The sequence below is a fragment of the Dunckerocampus dactyliophorus genome, chromosome 1 (assembly GCF_027744805.1).
Source record: "Dunckerocampus dactyliophorus isolate RoL2022-P2 chromosome 1, RoL_Ddac_1.1, whole genome shotgun sequence".
Classification (NCBI taxonomy): Eukaryota; Metazoa; Chordata; class Actinopteri; order Syngnathiformes; family Syngnathidae; genus Dunckerocampus; species Dunckerocampus dactyliophorus.
Window position 1 is genome coordinate 12,056,941 of NC_072819.1, and position 19,065 is coordinate 12,076,005.

The window sequence follows — 19,065 nt, forward strand, 5'->3', positions numbered from 1 at the left end:
TGGAAGGTAAAAATCACAAGAGCAGTCTTTTCGGCACAATATTTATTCATTGACATGTTAAACACTGAAAACATCTTTTTTTTTTCCAAATTATCATCTGAACTTGTACATACTCTTTTTTTTTTTTTTTTTTTTTACTGTTGGTTGACTGTATGTGCTTGTGAGCCCGTGCATTTCCTCCGAAGACTTCTCTAAATACAGAAGCAAGAGAAATGTAAACACATTGTATTTACATATATATATATATGTATGTACATAATCACGGTAGTAAGATCGAAGTGAAACTTTCACGTCGTAGAAAGACTTAAGACTTTAATTCCAAAGGCTCCGCACATCAAACTGTCTGCTCACTCAAATAACTTACAAACAAACCAGTATTTATTAATAAAGTAATATTTACGCTTTCACCACTTTGCGCCGTAATGTTGACATTTTGAAGGGCTGGACGGAAGTGCGCAAAGTATCTTGGGATATGTTGGGCCACGAAGGATGGTTTGAATGCAGACAATAGATTTTTCAATTTTTAATTTTCAATGGAGAAGGAGGACACATTTGTCGGCCGCATTTGGAGGAGCCGAGAGCCTTCGCGGACTTTTCTAATTTGGACAGTCGTCGTGCGGCGCTATGACGTCTGCAGCCCACAAATGCGGACTACTAGGCTGCAGACCCCGGATTTAGACACACCCCCTGTTCCATTCGTTTGCGGCTGATCGGCAGTTCTGTTTAAATCTACTGCCCCTGGTCTTAATTATCTCGCTGTCTTTGTTAGAACACTGACAACCGCGGTTCTTGTTTTACGCATGCGCAGTAGCGCCAAGTGGCACATTACTTGGGCACGCGTCACGTCGCGTCACGGTTCCAGCTGCAATATTAAAGATTTTTTTTAATAATTTGGAAACGGATTTCTGATTAATATAAATAACGGCCAGGAATGGATACGAGCCTAAAAACATTCCAAACAAAAAACAATGCATAACTCGGAACTGTAATTCCCCAACAAATGTTCCAACCCGGACACTCGGATGCACACTTTAAAAATGGCAGCCAACATAGAGCAAATCTTTCAGGACTTCATCTTGAATAAAATCAGAGAAATTGAAGACCAGAATGTGGATACAACGTATGTTCCAATTTACTTTTTGCATGCATCGTAGCTACACAAGTCTGAACGTGATATGTTTTAACACAACGTTAAATGTGACAGTTAAGCGATATTTATGTTACTTTATCCTACACACACGTAATTACATAGGAATTGCTTGCTGATAAACAGTGGCAGATATATAACTAACGGCAATGTTTTATGGCAGATTGAGCCAAGCGATTTTACTTAAAACTTTATGTGGTGTACATGACGCTGATGATGGTTTTAATTATGCATTGGCATTGTCATGATTAACCGGTTGTGGTTTACAATGTCAGTGCTGTAGAACTGCACTGCGTCATACAGAGAGGCTTTTCATTTTTGGTATGTCTATGCTATGTAGATGTACATGTACGATTCATAAAATATAGTCAAATTAATACTCTTCTGACAATGTCAAATGAAAATAAAGCCAAATTATCTTTGAATATGCAATGTTTTTAATGTGGCTATTGTTTCCCATATTTATTTATGCATTCACTTTTATAGCAGTGCTGCACATGATTCGTGTAGTGACATGGCTTCAGGAGACAATGGAGACAGACAGTGTGATGGGAGGAGCTCACAGAAGAAACATAAGAAGCACAAAAAGCATAAAAGTAAGAAGAAGAAAAAGAAAAGAGAGAAGGAGAGAAAAAAGAGCCATTCAGAATCCGGGGAAGAATTGGACGCACAAACAAAACCTCTATACAGGTAAAACTGACAATAAATCACTGAAGAGCGGTTTAACTTTTATAGTAACAATAGGACAGTTGCTTAAAATGTTGTTTGAGCTCAAAATAACCACTTATCGTTAGTTTGTGATGGTAGATTTGCTGTGCTCATTAGTGAACAAGTCTGCACACCTCTTACGATGTACAAGCACAAGTGTCAGTGCTAGATGGTACTGTTTAGAATTGTCCAGAGACTTTAAATGACACTTCAATAGTAGGTGGAACCCTAACACAAACCAATCTAATCCTTACTTTCTAACTCTGGTTGTATCGTTTATCACAGAAAAGGACCCCCAACAGTGAATGAACAGCAGAGTAAGTGTTTTCCGTCTTCCGTGGAATTAGAAGCTTAAAGGAAAACTGTACTTTTTTTGGAATTTTGCCCATCAGCCACAATTCTTATGTGAGACATGAACACATTCAAAAGATGCATTCAAAAGATATAAAAACAGATAAAAATACTTCGCTAAGAATGCACATAATGGGAAACAATTATTGCCACTGTTACGCCAATCGAACTATGTTACTGGCATATTCAAGGCAAGGCAAGTTTATTTATGGAGTACCATTCAAAGTACAGTCAAACTTGTCTATAGCGGCCACTAGAGGGAGTCTGCAAAAGTGGCTGCTATAGACAGGTGGCCTCTATAGACAGGTTGGCGTCCAGTTTGAATGTTGACCAGTAGAGGAAATAAAGGGGGGGGGGGGAAGAAATAATAATGTTGACCAGTAGAGGGCAGTGCGGACTGCGAATAAAAGTTGTACAGCACTACGAGGCTTGTTATTATCATGGTTCATGGTTTTAATTCAACCTGAACATGCATATCAGTCAAACAGTAGCACATCACATAGTACAATTCACAATTTTGCATGTCCAAAAAGGAGTAGGAAGAAGCAAAGCTTATTTAATCTTACCCCTCATCAGTTTCACTTCAGTTGCAATACATTTATTCACCTCTTGTTCTTCCAAGTGTACTTTGTAGGTCTACATGACAATGTAGTGCAATCATAGCCAAGGTTTTTACTTACTAAAAGGAAGCTAGAGGCTTAATAATAACTGATAGAATATATCCACGACCCACAGAACAAAGCTGTGCTAGTAATGTCTTACGCTTGTTTTTAATTTTTTACTTTTTATACGGCAGAGTGTCATTACAGTTTTAGTTCATCAGGAAGTGACAGGAAGTGATGGTGGGCGTCCCGAGCAGGAGAGCTAGGCTCAGTGCTAGTTGTGAGTTTCGAGAGAGTTGGGAAGTGTGTTTGTGTTGGCGTGGATGTAAAGTCCTGCAGTGTTCTCCGCTGTTAATAAAGCCATTAAAGTGCATCAGCGACGTGAGTCTCTCCTTCCCCACAACAAGCGGCATTACAGTATTGACCAGTGCACACCAGGAAATAAACGGTGTCACTTGTTACAGGCATTGCCTGGACAGCTATGTAGTGGGGCTTGTTTAACCTTTGCCTTGTGGGCAAGCAGGAAGGAGAGACGATGCTGAGAGATGTGTGTGTGTTCTGAACTGCTGTCTGGTGGCCGCGTTCAAGAAATAAAGTTGGCAGAAGCAACAGGAGAAGTTTCCTTCTTTGCTTCGGAGCTGAATAACACTGACAAGTTAACAGACTAGTAGCGAACGGAATAGAAGATGGCTTTTTTTGTGTCGAATACAGAAGATGAGGACTTTGATGGATTTGTGGATGAGGATTGATCAAAAATAACGTGAGTACATTCTAAAATACTTCAGTTAAGTACAACCAAACTCAGTTTTGCTCCCGCTGCCACATGCATGCTAGCGTTTTTCTTTTTTTTTTTTTTATTGTAGCGTCGCTGGGAGCACGTCCTGTTCCCAGCCTACTTTGCGGTAATGTTTTGGTGCAAATGCTCTTAAAGTTACATGTTTGACCAGGACATAGCAAGCTCAAAAGAAGACGGCTTTTTTATGTGGAACAACTGACAGTTTGTGTGGATCTTGTGAATGATTGTGACTGAGCTAGGACTCAGTAATTAAAGTCTACACACGACGGCTTCATTGATTGAAAAACGAAACTTTTTCGTGCATGAAGCTTCTACTTGAGTCGGTAATTTGGCCGCTATATGCAGTCAGATATTGATCAAGGGAGACAAAATGGGTGGCCGCTGGCCGCATTGGACAGGTGACTGCTATACACAGGGTCTATAACATGTAAATTTGCTGCGGAGGATTTTTCAGTGGCTGCTATAGGCAGGTGGCCGTTCTAAAAAGGTGGCCGCTAAGACAGGTTTGACTGTAATTCAAAGTGCTTTACAGAAAAGAAGGGTAAGATGACTTCATAAAATAATTCCATAATATAATTCTTAAATCATTACATACAATTTCATAAATCATTCCATAAAACAAAAAAATAAAAATGAAGAGTGCAAATAAAATACTTTCAATAGTCAATTGCACAATTTAATAGAAGTGTTTTCAGCCTGGATTTGAACATTGCCAAAGTTGAGGATTGTTGCACATCTTCATTGACTTTTGGAAAAGTTAATGCTATGTAGGCATTTGTTTGTATGTTGCCATGTGAAATCAATGCACCCAGGAAGGAAGTTCCGGTAATGCTTAAAAGGACCAAAATACGGCAAAATATTGTCAGTATTACATGTTATCATGAATGTACCTGTTACTACTATGGTTACAGCATGTATATAAAACCGTAAAACCCTGTTGGAGGTTTTTGGAGGTGTTTTAATAGCAGTCTTTGTTGGCGGCATAGGTGTAAATGACCTGTCCCTTTTTTTTAATGTTTTTTATCTTCAAAAAGCACAGAAAAGAGAAAGACGTGTGTTCATGCCTCATCATATAAGGATTGTGGATGATGGGCAAAATTCCAAAAAAAAGTGCAGTTTTCTTTAACAAGCTAAGCACTAGCTGTTGACATGTTTTTCAAGGTGATGACAGCAGCTCCAGAAGTCACAAGCACAGAACAGGAAAGAGGAAGAAGAAGAGGCACAAAGATGAGAGACGAGAAAACTCCTCTGATTTTGACAGAACGCAAAGAGGGATGAGAAGGCAACGAGAAGAGCTACCTGATATCATCCCAAAAGACGTAACTCCCCCACCCACCCCCCAAAAAAAGAATTACTGATGCAATATAGTTTATGCGCAAAATCACTTGACAGACTTGTCGATTCTCAGAGCTTGAAGAAAAAATTATCCAGCCTGTCTGTGTCGTATCTGTCCAGGATGGTTGCAGTAACTCAAAAACTGATGAGAGAAGAAAGAGCCACTCCCGTTCACATTCCAACTGTTCACATTCCAGTGTAGAGAAGTGGACTTCTCGACTCGACAAGCGAAAATTCAGATCTTGTTCGAGATCCACTTCACATAATCACAGCACCCGGTCCAGGTACTAAGCAAGACACAGGTCAGAGGTTTACATAGACTTATCATAGGATCAGTTTTGGGCTCTAAGTTTTACTTGAACCATTTGTTTTCTAGTGTGGAATATCAATTTACTGTAGATCTTCCATTATTTTCAAAACCAAAATTGGGTGTGCAAGTTTGAATTTATTTAGCCCTTTCTCTAATTTACACAGGGTCAAAATTATACAGGTTCAGATATATACATACACAATGTTAAAGGAATGTTTACTAATGCTATTATTATTAAGACGAGCTGTCAAACAATCTTATCCCTCCTACCTTGCTTATTCTCTTGTTTGTCTGGGGATAGGTCCTTAGACAACAGGGATGATTTGGACCGTTCCACAGAGTCCAAACAAAATATCTCAAAAGGTATCCAGCTTCTGTCTCATAGTCCGAAAGGAGGAACCACAGCAGAACTGCAGAGGCCGGACCACAGTCACAGTCACAAGCCAGCAGTGACGACAAGAGAAAGTTCATGTCGGAATGGTACATTGTTCTGTCCACTGTATGTAAAGAATTCTTTCTTGGCTGTGGTAGTAACTTTACCCGCCAAAGCTTTTGTGGTTACAGTAAAATATTCTGTGTAGAAGTTAAATTGTGGTTTAATGCAGATGGTCCTGCATCCCGGTTCTCGCCAATTCCATCTGTTGAGTCGCAACCTACTGGTGAGTCCATCGTCCCTCAGCTAAAAGCATCAGAACACATCTCCGCCACTGTGAGAAAATCACCTGCAAAGATGAGGCATAACTCCTCCAAGACCCAGCCAAGGAGTAAAGAAGGGAAATCAGCGACGAGGCAGAAAAGATCCAGGTCACCTCATATAACCCACAGGACGAGGGCCAGATCCAGGAGCTCCTCAAGGAAGAAAAGATCCCGGTCAAGGTAGGGTCCATTGGACTATTTCCTAACGTTACTGTCTTTTAGGAAAAAAATAATATACAGGTATAGTGGATCTTTAGTTAGTGTACTATACTATACTGTAGTGTTAGTGTCAGCGTGTTCTCCGAAAATTTGCACCAACATTTAACCTCAGTTTGCATCTATTTTCCGGTTAGTATACATTATGGTGTACGTCTTGTGTTATTAATACACTTGTGTGAGACCCGCTGTGTTCTTAATATATTTTTATCACAAAACGTACTTGTTAGCAGCCTATTGGCTTGCTAATGAAACCGTTACCCGAAGTCAGCTTTGTCGCCCGTGTTTGACGTCCTCACCGGTTGACTTTGTAGTTCTTTGTTAACTAACAAAGTTATGCCTTAACCATTAATCATGGTTACAAAATAACCCACAATGGATCCAAGGAAAGCAGTAGGTGCCAGCATTTTGATAAAGAAGGTGAGAAACACTATTCAGTACATGAAAAAACTCATAACAAAACACAAGATGGTGTCTGTGTGGACGTCACTGCCACATCACAGTCTTTGTCAACAATCACGTCTTCAATCAAGGTATAAGTGAAGTTAAATGTTCATACCTGTATATCCCTTTTGTTTGTCACTTTTGAATTGTTTTCTGCATGTAAAACTACAATTATACAACTATTTTAAAAAATGATTTGTATTAACATTTTTGGCTTAATCCAGAATGGATTAATTGGATTGAATTATTTCTTATTGTGAAAATTTAATCAGTTAGAATTAGGTCTGTCCGATATTGGCTTTTTTGCCGATATTGTCCAACTTTCAATTTCCGATTCCGATATCAACCGATACACTTATGTGTAACTTCACATATCTCCTGTCATGGAATTAACACGTGGTGACCCACAATATTGTTTGTGTACGTCTGTTTCCGGGTCATGAGGATTGCCAACCCATTGATCGTGAGCTACTGGTCGATCTTTGTGAGAAAGATCTTCGGGAAAACATTTGAAAAAAATGTATAATCACATCAGTGCCGTCACCTCCCGGAGAGCACCAACAGGCACGCATTTTGTTCACTGAACACGCCCGTACGCCTCGCTGCTATCCAGGCAGCAACCCGCAAGCCCCAGCAAGGAGCCAAGTCCCCAAAAGTTTTGGTTTGCTCATGAAGCTGATGCCACAAGCCCAACCCTGACCAAGAGCCACAAATGTAGGTGTGTGGGGGTGCCCAAAGTGTTGCTCAGGTCAAATGAGTCAGCTGTGACATATTTGTCATTGCAAAAAATAAAATTACAAAACAGCAAAAGGCACAATGAGAAAAAGCTGAAATGTTGAAACCAACAACCAATAATAACACAAAGTAGATAATGTTCACACTGCCATGCCTTCCTGATGACTAAAGCTAAGAAACGTTCTCTTTTTGAACGTGGTCGGATTGTAGAGCTGCATAAGCAAGGCCTCTCGCAGCGTGCCATTGCTGCTGAGGTTGGGCGTAGTAAATCAGTCATTCTAAATTTTTTGAAAGATCCTGAGCATTATGGAACAAAAAAGTCCAGTGGTAGACCAAAAAAAATCACACCTGCGCTGAGCCGGAGGATCCAATTGACTGTCCATCAAGACACAGGGCGGTCTTCCACCCACATTAAGGCCCTTACTGGTGCCGACTGCAGACCAATAACCATCAGACGGCATCTACGGGAAAAGGGTTAAAAAACTAATTCAAAGACCTTGTATCCTTCAACGCCACAAAACTGCCCGTTTAGACTTTGCCAGGGAGCATCAAACATGGGACATTGAAAGGTGGAACAAAGTTTTATTCTCTGATGAAAAAAAAAAAAAGTAACCTTGACCGTCCAGATGGCTTCCAACGTTACTGGCATGATCCCACCTGAAATGTTTTCTACCCGGCACAGTGGAGGGGGGTCTATCATGTTCTGGGGTGCTTTTTCATTCAGTGGAACACTGGAGCTTCAAGTGGTGCAGGGTTGTCAAATGGATGCAGATGTTGCAGCAGGCATCCCCTCATGACTGAGGGCCCTCGTCTGTGTGGTAACAGCTGGGTTTTTCAACAGGACAACGCTGCAGTTCACAATGCTCGCTTGACCAAGGACTTCTTCAGGGAGAATAACATCACTCTTTTGGACCATCATGCGTGTTCCCCTCATTTAAATCCCATAGAGAACATTTGGGGGTGGATGGCAAGGAAAGTTTATAAAAATGGCCATCAGTTCCAGACAGTTGATGCCCTTCCCACTTGGAGCAATGTTCCCACTAGCCTCCTGGAAACACTCCCATCAAGCATGCCCAAACCCATTTTTGAAGTGATTAACAAGAACGGTGAAGCTACTCATTACGGAGTCCTACTGAGAACATTTTTTGTTCTGGTTTGGAGAGTTTATTTTTTTGAGCAATGGTCTTAAACTTTTGATCAACTGATAAACAGCCTCTTTCAATTTAGTTGTTGTTGTTTTTAATAAATTTATTTTTCAAAATGTTTTTTGTTTACTCCCCCTTCTTTTTTTTTGCATATTGTAGCTCTACTTAAAACCTCATTAAGATCCAAATGTGCAAAATGCAAATTCTAGCAATTTTTTAACTGGTCTTAAGATTTTGATCAGGATTGTATACATCAACCTTGTTGGGGGGTGGTAGATCTTGCACAATTTCACTGCCAAGACCAGTGCTCTTGGTCTCAAAAAGGTTGGTGACCACTGTTGTCGCCAGCTGTTGATAGAGTTAGTTGCTTGTTGTTGAGTTGAGTGTAGAGTAAACTGATTGGTGCCACCTACCTCGACTCCTGACTTGTTTTGAATCATATCTCGACATTTGCTGACCTTTGACGCAGGTAAAAAACAGTGACAACAGCGAGGCCATACCAGCGCCGCTACAAGCTAACGAGTTGGCTAACGTCGGTGCTATCTGCGCCGGCAACACAACCCACACCCATGGTTTCAACACATCAAAGCCCATTTCCGACTGCGAGGAATAACACGACGTGATGAAGTATTTCCACGTAGTGGCCGCACTGGATGCCTCGACGACAGCCAGTACAGGAGCCCATTTTCATATATACAGCAGTTTTTTAAATCGGTTTTCATAGGGAAAAACAGATACGGATATCTACTGATGATGATTACATTTTTAATATCAGTATCGAGCCGATAATATTGGTGGGCCGATATTATTGGACATCCCTGGTTAGAATACGTTTCGGTTTAAGTCCAACGTTCTGGAATGATTAATGATGCTAACCAAGGTTCCCACTGTATTATTGGTAATTTAAAGTAAGTGAAACTACATGTGGTCTATGCAGGTCCAGAGGCTGGAAGTCACGGAGGTCACGTTCTGCGCCACGGGGATGGCAGGCTATTTACAGGCAGAGGGACCGCTGGAAACGAGAGCCAAGCCACTCGCCTGTGCTTGTTTTGCGCAAAAAAAGATCCCTGACGCGGAAACGTCACGCACATGCCAGCAGCCCTCAACGAATCAGTGAACTAGGTCAGATATTATTTTTACGATTTTGTATCCAGATCAGTAAACTGTACTGTAGTGCAGTGATCCTCAACCCCCGGGCAGTGGGTCATTTGGTACCAGGCAGCACAGAAAGAACAAATAATTTCCAGAATTTTTCAATTTTTTTATGTTTTATTTTGAAAAGTGGCTGGATTCCCTCTGTTACATCCGTCTCACTTGATGCATGTCCATTGTGCGTGTGCTAACTTTCTCATGCCGCACAGATAGACTACTACTGTATTTTTACCATTTTTCTTTCACCTCATTTGGTCTCAAATGCTGATACTATGTGGGAATGCATAAAGTAAGTTTTGATGACTTGACTTGACACTTTGATTGAGTGGTAATGTGCACATTTGTCTCAAGTTAATTCATGCTAGCGCACTGCCTTTTACCACACAGCAATATAATAATGTCTCTGGAAAAACTCCAGGCTTGAACTGGTGGATGGTGGGTCGGCATTCATTTTGTGCTTTTAATTAGATGTTATTCATGTGTTAGTTTTACACAATACATAATAAATAAGAAATTAGATCGCTATAATGTACGACCCCCCTGGTCCGCTGGAGATTTGTGGGAACGCAAGCCGGTCCGTGGGTCAAAAAAGGTTGGGGACCACTGCTGTAGTGTATCTAACTCTAGCCTAGGGTACTGTATCATTGTGGTAGATACCCCTGACAGTGAAGGGTGACTGGCATGTCAATGAAAAAAATGCCTTTTTTTTCTTCCCCCCAGGAAAGGAACAGCTATTGGAAATTGCCAAGGCCAATGCAGCTGCCATGTGTGCCAAAGCAGGTATGTCCATCCCCACCAGCCTGAGGACCTCAATTCTGCCGTTGGCATTGCCAAACATGGCAATGAATGCTGCTATGGCCAGTATGACAGCAGGTATGAATATTAATTAAAGTGAACATGTTCACAATATACTAACTGTACATCACTGGTTGTGTCTACTTTACAGCCACCATGACTGCTGCCTTGTCCAACATTGGCACTCTGTCCTCACTGCTGCCACTTCCCACCATTACCAACAAACCTGCTGGTGCAAACCTCACTCAGCCCATAAATGCTGCTTTTGAGGAAGTGAAAAAGAAAGTAGTGAAGCAGGCCAATAGCATCAGCATTAAGGAGTTCACTGATGTAAGGCCCCAGATTCTACAGATTTGACACTGAACAATACACTTCTTTTCTGTGACTTCACTAATCTTGCAGAGTTGGTAATGATGACAGATATTGGGTTTGAAGCTAGGACAGCATTTATAATGTTATTTAAGGTTTTAATCCTACAAATTGTTGCTTTGCACTGTGGACATTTTTTTAATTTGTAAAAGCAGATAGATTGTCATCTATAATAGCCGTATTTGTGTTTTTAGAAGTGCAAGATGATTGTGGACAGCAAAGGCGAGCTGCCAGTGGCAGTACCGCATGTGTCAGTGGAGGATGATGACGGGAAACCATGTGGGGGATTGCTTCTGCGTGAACATAAGGCCATCAGCTTCAACATTAATGTAACATATTCCACAAATTACATCATGCAAGCCAAAAATCTTTTTCTGCACATGCTCTGCCCCATAATAATGCAAATAAATTGGTTTTGCATAATTAAACTAATTTACAGTGTCATGCAATTTACTGTCAAAATGTAATACAGTACATAGTACAGTGAATATCATTTGAAAGTAACTGCTTATTTTACAATCTTACTGTTGTTGAAATGTAAGGTCTTACACAACTCGCTGTTAATTTTGAGCTGCTTCAGCAAAAAGCTTCAGAAACTTGAATACACTACTGGCTCTTAACAAGACATGCCAAACTATACCTTTTCCGGGAATCAGTGAGTCATCATAAAATCCACTTTTAAAATATGCTATTTTGACGAATATTTCTTTCCATCTTTCTTACCCCCATTTTCAGAATACAACTGTACGACCAGCAGCTGCAGGCATGGCAAAAGAGTTCCCTGTATCTTCAGGATCTCAACACCGAAAAAAGGTCTCAGTGAAAGATTTACAGTGGTTTTTGAGGACAAAATGTTCTCGTGTTGTGTTTTGAGTGATTTGATGGGGTGTGTGCTTTCCAGGAGAGCAAGACACTAAATGCCTATGGAGATTGGGTGCCAGTGGACAAAACATTAGAGGAGGCACAGACTGCCGGTCTAATGGTGGCGCTGAGCTCTCTATCAGCAACCAGTGAAACTCTGAAAGCCGCAGCATTGCCGGGATTGGCCGAGCCATTGGCAGTAGATGGAGACAGCGTTTTTCCTGACCCACCGCCTCAGGTTCAGTTGCCCTGAGAAGGGTTCCTAATATTCTGTCAATTTTGCATGAATGACAGCTTTACTAAACATCTTTCATCTCTGTAGCCTGTGGACATTTCTCAGGCTGTGAGTGAGAGGATAAAAGCTCAGAGGCGCTTGGCTGAGAACCCTCATGATGTCAGCGCCATCTGCATGCTTAGCCGGGCCCAAGAGCAGGTAGATGTTGTTTTTTGCTATTATTTTGTAAATCCTCAGAGATAAGATAGCACACTAATGCTGTCATTCAATTTTGCTAGTACTGTTTAGATCAGGGGTGCTCACACTTTTTTAGCCTGCGAGCTACTTCTAAAATGACCAAGTCCCAAAGATCTACCTACGACTATAAATATACAAAGTACAGTCAAACTTGTCTATAGTGGCCACTAGAGGGAGTCTGCAAAAGTGGCCGCTATAGACAGGTGGCCTCTACAGACAGGTTGGCGTCCAGTTTGAATGTTGACCAGTAGAGGAAAAAGAAAAAAAAGGGAAAAAAAAATAATAATAATGTTGACCAGTAGAGGGCACTGCGGACAGCGGATAAAAGTTGTACAGCACTACTAGGCTTGTTATTATCATGGTTCATTGTTCATGGTTTTAATTCATCCTGAACATGCATATGAGTCAAACAGTAGCACATCACATAGTACAATTCACAATTTTGCCTGTCCAAAAAGGAGTAGGAAGAAGCAAAGCTTATTTAATCCTACCCCTCATCAGTTTCACATCAGTTGCAATACATTTATTCACCTCTTGCTCTTCCAAGTGTACTTTGTAGGTCTACATGACAATGTAGTGCAATCATAGCCAAGGTTTTTACTTACTAAAAGGAAGCTAGAGGCTTAATAATAACTGATAGAATATATCCACGACCCACAGAACAAAGCTGTGCTAGTAATGTCTTACGCTTATTTTACTTTTTATACGGCAGAATGTCATTACAGCTTTAGTTCATCAGGAAGTGACAGGAAGTGACGGTGGGCGTCCCGAGCAGGAGAGCTAGGCTCAGTGCTAGCTGTGAGTTTCGAGAGAGTTGGGAAGTGTGTTTATGTTGGCGTGGATGTAAAGTCCTGCAGTGTTCTCTGCTGTTAATAAAGCGATTAAAGTGCATCGGCGGCGTGAGTCTCTCCTTCCCCACAACAAGCGGCATTACAGTATTGACACACATTGTGCACATTGTCTCACACCAGGAAATAAACGGTGTCACTTGTTACAGGCATTGGCTGGACAGCTATGTAGTGGGGCTTGTTTAACCTTTGCCTTGTGGGCAAGCAGGAAGGAGAGACGATGCTGAGAGATGTGTGTGTGTGTTCTGAACTGCTGTCTGGTGGCCGCGTTCAATAAATAAAGTTGGCAGAAGCAACAGGAGAAGTTTCCTTCTTTGCTTCGGAGCTGAATAACACTGACAAGTTAACAAACTAGTAGCGAACGGAAAAGAAGACAGGATTGATCAAAAATAACGTGAGTACATTGTAAAATACTTCAATTAAGTACAACCGAACTCAGGTTTTGTTCCCACTGCCACATGCATGCTAGCGTATGTTTTTTTTTTTTATTGTAGTGTGGCTGGGAGCACGTCCTGTTCCCAGCCTACTTTGCGGTAATGTTTTGGTGCAAATGCTCTTAAAGTTACATGTTTGACCAGGAAATAGCAAGCTCAAAAGAAGACGTCTTTTTTATGTGGAACAACTGACAGTTTGTGTGGATCTTGTGAATGATGGTGACTGAGCTAGGACTCAGTAATTAAAGTCTACACGTGACGGCTTCATTGATTGAAAAACGAAACTTTTTCGTGCATAAAGCTTCTATTTGAGTTGGTAATTTGGCCGCTATATGCGGTCAGATATTGACCAAGGGAGACAAAATGGGTGGCCGCTGGCCGCGTTGGACAGGTGACTGCTATACACAGGGTCTATAACATGTAAATTTGCTGCGGGGGATTTTTCAGCGGCTGCTATAGGCAGGTGGCCGTTCTATAAAGGTGGCCGCTAAGACAGGTTTGACTGTAGATGGTCTACACGTGTGTTCTACACGAGTTCACACAAAAAGTTCACACAAAAAGAAAAGCAAGAAGATAACATGCACGCATTTAGTTGTATTCAACGTTAAATAATACTCTAAAATGCTCTCACGGAAATACATTTTATAATATATGTCTCTCTTTGCCAAAAAGGTTTCTTGCCCCTGTTCTAAGTTGTGCATTCAGTTGAGATGTCTTCAAATTTGTAGTGCAATAATACTGTACATATAATATAAGTCTAGTATTGTGTGTGTTTTTATTGCTCCCCTAATAAAAATACATGGAAATAGAGTAAAAGCTGAAATTTTGCTCTATGGTCACATATTCATCTATTGATGTACTCAAACTCAAATGTTTGCAGTCTACAGCAAAAACAGAAAATAACCAAAATTTAAATGTCTTTAATTCCTCCACAATCCTGCCCTTTTGCTTCTTGTTGTCAGTTTATTAGGTGTATTACATGTAGGCCTGTCACGATAATCTATAAATCAAACGCTAAAAAAACAAGGTGGATAATTTTGATGGCCTTGATAAATTGACATATGCATATACGTATGCCTGTTGCTTTTCCTCGCCATACCACAGGCTGGATGACAAAAAGGTTCACCCTGCATGTGGTCTGTGCACACTGGTTCTGTAGTGGAATGAACCGAGAGAGTGATCCCTCCTGTCAGCTATTCAGCCTCTTTGTCCCAGTACGTGGAGGCGGGGGATACACTCACTAGTAGTTAGCTAGCAGTTAGCAAGTAAGCAGGCAAACGCTAATATGAATGAAGGCACAAAAGCGACAATTTCTCAGCCCAATGCCACAGCCTCGGGGGTATTGCTACTGTTGACAAGCACACCTTAAAGTGCCGCCTACTCTTCACTAAAGCCTATACCAGCTTTGAGCTACAGTGTTTTGTTTTGTACAGTGTTTTGTACTCACACTGTCCAGTCCCATCTTATGTGCTGTGGTTTACTGCCCACCAAGTTAAACAAAGGCTTTATAAATGAGTTTTTGGCGGAAATCATGTTAAAGATTAATAATATACCAAATTACCAACTCAAGTAGAAGCTTCATGCACGAAAAAGTTTCGTTTTTCAATCAATGAAGCCGTCATGTGTAGACTTTAATTACTGAGTCCTAGCTCAGTCACAATCATTCACAAGATCCACACAAACTGTCAGTTGTTCCACATAAAAAAGCCGTCTTCTTTTGAGCTTGCTATTTCCTGGTCAAACATGTAACTTTAAGAGCATTTGCGCCAAAACATTACCGCAAAGTAGGCTGGGAACAGGACGTGCTCCCAGCGACGCTACAATAATAAAAAAAAAACATACGCTAGCATGCATGCGGCAGCGGGAGCAAAACTGAGTTTGGTTGTACTTAATTGATGTATTTTAGAATGTACTCACGTTATTTTTGATCAATCCTCATCCACAAATCCATCAAAGTCCTCATCTTCTGTATTCGACACAAAAAAAGCCGTCTTCTTTTCCGTTCGCTACTAGTCTGTTAACTTGTCAGTGTTATTCAGCTCCGAAGCAAAGAAGGAAACTTCTCCTGTTGCTTCTGCCAACTTTATTTCTTGAACGCGGCCACCAGACAGCAGTTCAGAACACACACACATCTCTCAGCATCGTCTCTCCTTCCTGCTTGCCCACAAGGCAAAGGTTAAACAAGCCCCACTACATAGCTGTCCAGCCAATGCCTGTAAGAAATGACACCGTTTATTTCCTGGTGTGCACTGGTCAATACTGTAATGCCGCTTGTTGTGGGGAAGGAGAGACTCACGTCGCCGATGCACTTTAATGGCTCTATTAACAGCGGAGAACACTGCAGGACTTTACATCCACGCCAACACAAACACACTTCCCAACTCTCTCGAAACTCACAACTAGCACTGAGCCTAGCTCTCCTGCTCGGGACGCCCACCGTCACTTCACGTCTTCCTAATGAACTAAAGCTGTAATGACACTCTGCCGTATAAAAAGTAAAATATAAAAAACAAGCGTAAGACATTACTAGCACAGCTTTGTTCTGTGGGTCGTGGATATATTCTATCAGTTATTATTAAGCCTCTAGCTTCCTTTTAGTAAGTAAAAACCTTGGCTATGATTGCACTACATTGTCATGTAGACCTACAAAGTACACTTGGAAGAACAAGAGGTGAATAAATGTATTGCAACTGATGTGAAACTGATGAGGAGTAGGATTAAATAAGCTTTGCTTCTTCCTACTCCTTTTTGGACATGCAAAATTGTGAATTGTACTATGTGATGTGCTACTGTTTGACTCATGCATGTTCAGGATTAAAACCATGAACCATGATAATAACAAGCCTAGTAGTGCTGTACAACTTTTATCTGCAGTCTGCAGTGCCCTCTACTGGTCAACATTATTATTTTTATTTTTTTCCCCCCCTTTTTTTCTTTTTTTTCCTCTACTGGTCAACATTCAAACTGGACGCCAACCTGTCTATAGAGGCCACCTGTCTATAGCGGCCACTTTATGCAGACTCCCACCAGTGGCCGCTATAGACAAGTTTGACTGTATTTGATTAGAGGTCACATGATCACTGGTAGCCATGAACCAAATTGTTTAGGCAAAATAAATAACCAAATGAGAGCACATTTCAACACCCCCACTTGCTCATATTTCAAAAACTTTATATTTAACATACACTATATTACCAAAAGTATTTGCTCACCTGCCTTGACTCACATATGAACTTAAGTGCCATCCCATTCCTAACCCATCGGGTTTGATATGATGTTGGTCCACCTTTTGCAGCTATTACAGCTTCAACTCTTCTCGGAAGGCTGTCCACAAGGTTGAGGAGTGTGTTTATAGGAATTTTTGACCATTATTCCAAAAGTGCATTGGTGAGGTCACACATTGATGTTGGTCGAGAAGGCCTGTCTCTCAGTCTCCACTCTAATTCATCCCAAAGGTGTTCAGGTCAGGACTCTGTGCAGGCCAGTCAAGTTCATCCACACCAGAATCTGTCATCCATGTCTTTATGGACCTTGCTTTGTGCACTGGTGCACAGTCATGTTGGAAGAGGAAGGGGCCCGCTCCAAACTGTTCCCACAAGATTGGGAGCATGGAATTGTCCAAAATGTTTTGGTATCCTGAAACATTCAAAGCTCCTTTCACTGGAACTAAGTGTCCAAGCCCGACTCCTGGAAAAACAACCCCACACCATAATTCCTCCACCAAATTTCACATTTGGCACAATGCAATCCGAAATGTACCGTTCTCCTGGTAACCTCCAAACCCAGACTCGTCCATCAGATAGCCAGATGGAAAAGCGTGATTCATCACTCCAGAGAATGCGTCTCCACTGCTCTATAGTCCAGTGGCGGCGTGCTTTACACTATTGCATCTGGCGCTTTGCATTGCACTTGGTGATGTATGGCTTGGATGCAGCTGCTCGGCCATGGAAACCCATTCCATGAAGCTCTCTGCGTACTGTACTTGGGCTAATCTGAAGGCCACATGAAGTTAGGAGCTCTGTCGCAATTGACTGTGCAGAAAGCCGGCGGCCTCTTTGCACTATGCACCTCAGCATCCGCTGACCCCTCTCCATCAGTTTACATGGCCTACCACTTCATGGCTGAGTTGCTGTTGTTCCCAAACGCTTCCATTTTCTTCTATTATAGCTGACAGTTGACTGTGGAATATTTAGGAGCGAGGAAATTTCACGACTGGATTTGTTGCACAGGTGGCATCCTATGACAGTTCCACGCTGGAATTCACTGAGCAGCTCCTGAGAGCGGCCCATTCTTTCACAAATGTTTGTCAAAACAGTCTGCATGCCTAGGGGCTTGATTTTATGCACCTGCGGCCAGGCCAAGTGATTAGGACAGGCCAAGTGATTAGGACACCTTATTGTGATCATTTGGATGGGTGAGCAAATACTTTTGGTAATATATTGTAATTTGGTTAATATATTTTTTATTCACCAAACATAAGCATTTCAAAGTTTGTAAGTTTTAGTTTAGCTGCAGGCTTTGTTAGGACATCCACAACCATTTAATTTGTTGGACAGTATTGCAGGATCATTTGATCTCCATTCAGTACAGATCTCTCAAAGTAGTATTTAATGTCCACATTTGCATCCCTGTCTATGTACAGGCTTGTTAGCTAATGCTATAGTGCATTTCAACAGTTTTTGCAAGTGCAGGAACTGTTGCATAGTCGTAGCTAAAGCCATATACTCAGCCTCACAAGTGGATAGAGCAACTGTAGGCTGTCGTTGGGTTTCACATGAGACTACTGGACCATTGCTGTTTAGGCTGATAAAGTAACCAGCTGTGTTCTTTCAATCACAGATATCAGCAGCCCAATTAGCATCGCTGTAAGCATGAATGAGTTTCTCATCTTTGTATTTTCTAAAACAAAGTTTTTGTTTTGAGTACCTTTTAAATATCTTAAAATATGCTTTAGAGTTGTCCATTGCTCAATAGTTGGCTTACTGACATACTGAGACAGTTTGCTCACTACAAAATTTATATCTGGCCTTGTACAGATTGCCAGGTAGATTAAGCTACCAACTGCCTCTCTGTATCACATCATGCACATCATCCATTACTTCAGCGTCATCACTGTAGTCAAGGTTTTGTTCCCAAGGGGTAGCCCTATGTTTATCAGTTTGTCATGTCAAATCTCTCCAGTATTTTGTGCACATATTTGAATTGTGACATCTTAACATCATCAGCAGTTTGCTCAAATTCAATACCTAGAAAATGTGCCAGTTTACGTAGGTCTTTCATTTTAAACTTGGACTTCAGCATTGTCTTAACACGTGTCAAAACATCATCACTGGCAGCAATAATCAAATCATCCACCCATATGATAATGTGAACTTTTTCTTTATCTGTGAATTTACTATATACACAATGATCAACTGGGTTCTGTACAAACTGTATCTCACACAAATAATCATGCAACATTTTGTTCCAGTTGCGCCCTGACTGTGTTAGTCTATATAAGGATTTTTCCAAGTTTGCAAACCAGTTTGTCACCTTCTTTAGATCTAACTTCATAACCCTCAGGCTGTTCAGTATAGATCTCAAACTTGATTGGTGCATGTAAATAGGCAGTTTTTACATCCATTTGATGCACAGATTGTTCTGTGCCAC

At 41.2% G+C, this 19,065-nt stretch overlaps 1 protein-coding gene across 3 annotated transcripts in view; it reads left to right on the plus strand.

Moving 5' to 3' along the window:
- The first annotated feature begins 458 nt into the window (after nucleotides 1-458).
- LOC129187062 (protein SON) overlaps nucleotides 459-19,065 on the plus strand; it is a 43,192-nt gene continuing 24,585 nt past the window's right edge. For 2 of the 3 annotated variants that reach the window (XM_054785994.1, XM_054786005.1), the window contains exons 1-14: nucleotides 460-1,120; nucleotides 1,634-1,837; nucleotides 2,141-2,172; nucleotides 4,766-4,923; nucleotides 5,060-5,223; nucleotides 5,551-5,729; nucleotides 5,855-6,125; nucleotides 9,423-9,607; nucleotides 10,358-10,510; nucleotides 10,584-10,762; nucleotides 10,996-11,130; nucleotides 11,537-11,614; nucleotides 11,703-11,900; nucleotides 11,985-12,095. In XM_054785994.1, coding sequence (XP_054641969.1) covers nucleotides 1,023-1,120; nucleotides 1,634-1,837; nucleotides 2,141-2,172; nucleotides 4,766-4,923; nucleotides 5,060-5,223; nucleotides 5,551-5,729; nucleotides 5,855-6,125; nucleotides 9,423-9,607; nucleotides 10,358-10,510; nucleotides 10,584-10,762; nucleotides 10,996-11,130; nucleotides 11,537-11,614; nucleotides 11,703-11,900; nucleotides 11,985-12,095 — 2,145 coding nt within the window. In that variant the 5' untranslated portion in view covers nucleotides 460-1,022. Of the gene's footprint in view, nucleotides 1,121-1,633; nucleotides 1,838-2,140; nucleotides 2,173-4,765; nucleotides 4,924-5,059; nucleotides 5,224-5,550; nucleotides 5,730-5,854; nucleotides 6,126-9,422; nucleotides 9,608-10,357; nucleotides 10,511-10,583; nucleotides 10,763-10,995; nucleotides 11,131-11,536; nucleotides 11,615-11,702; nucleotides 11,901-11,984; nucleotides 12,096-19,065 lie in introns of all 3 variants that reach the window. The other variant, XM_054786003.1, reaches the window with a different exon arrangement.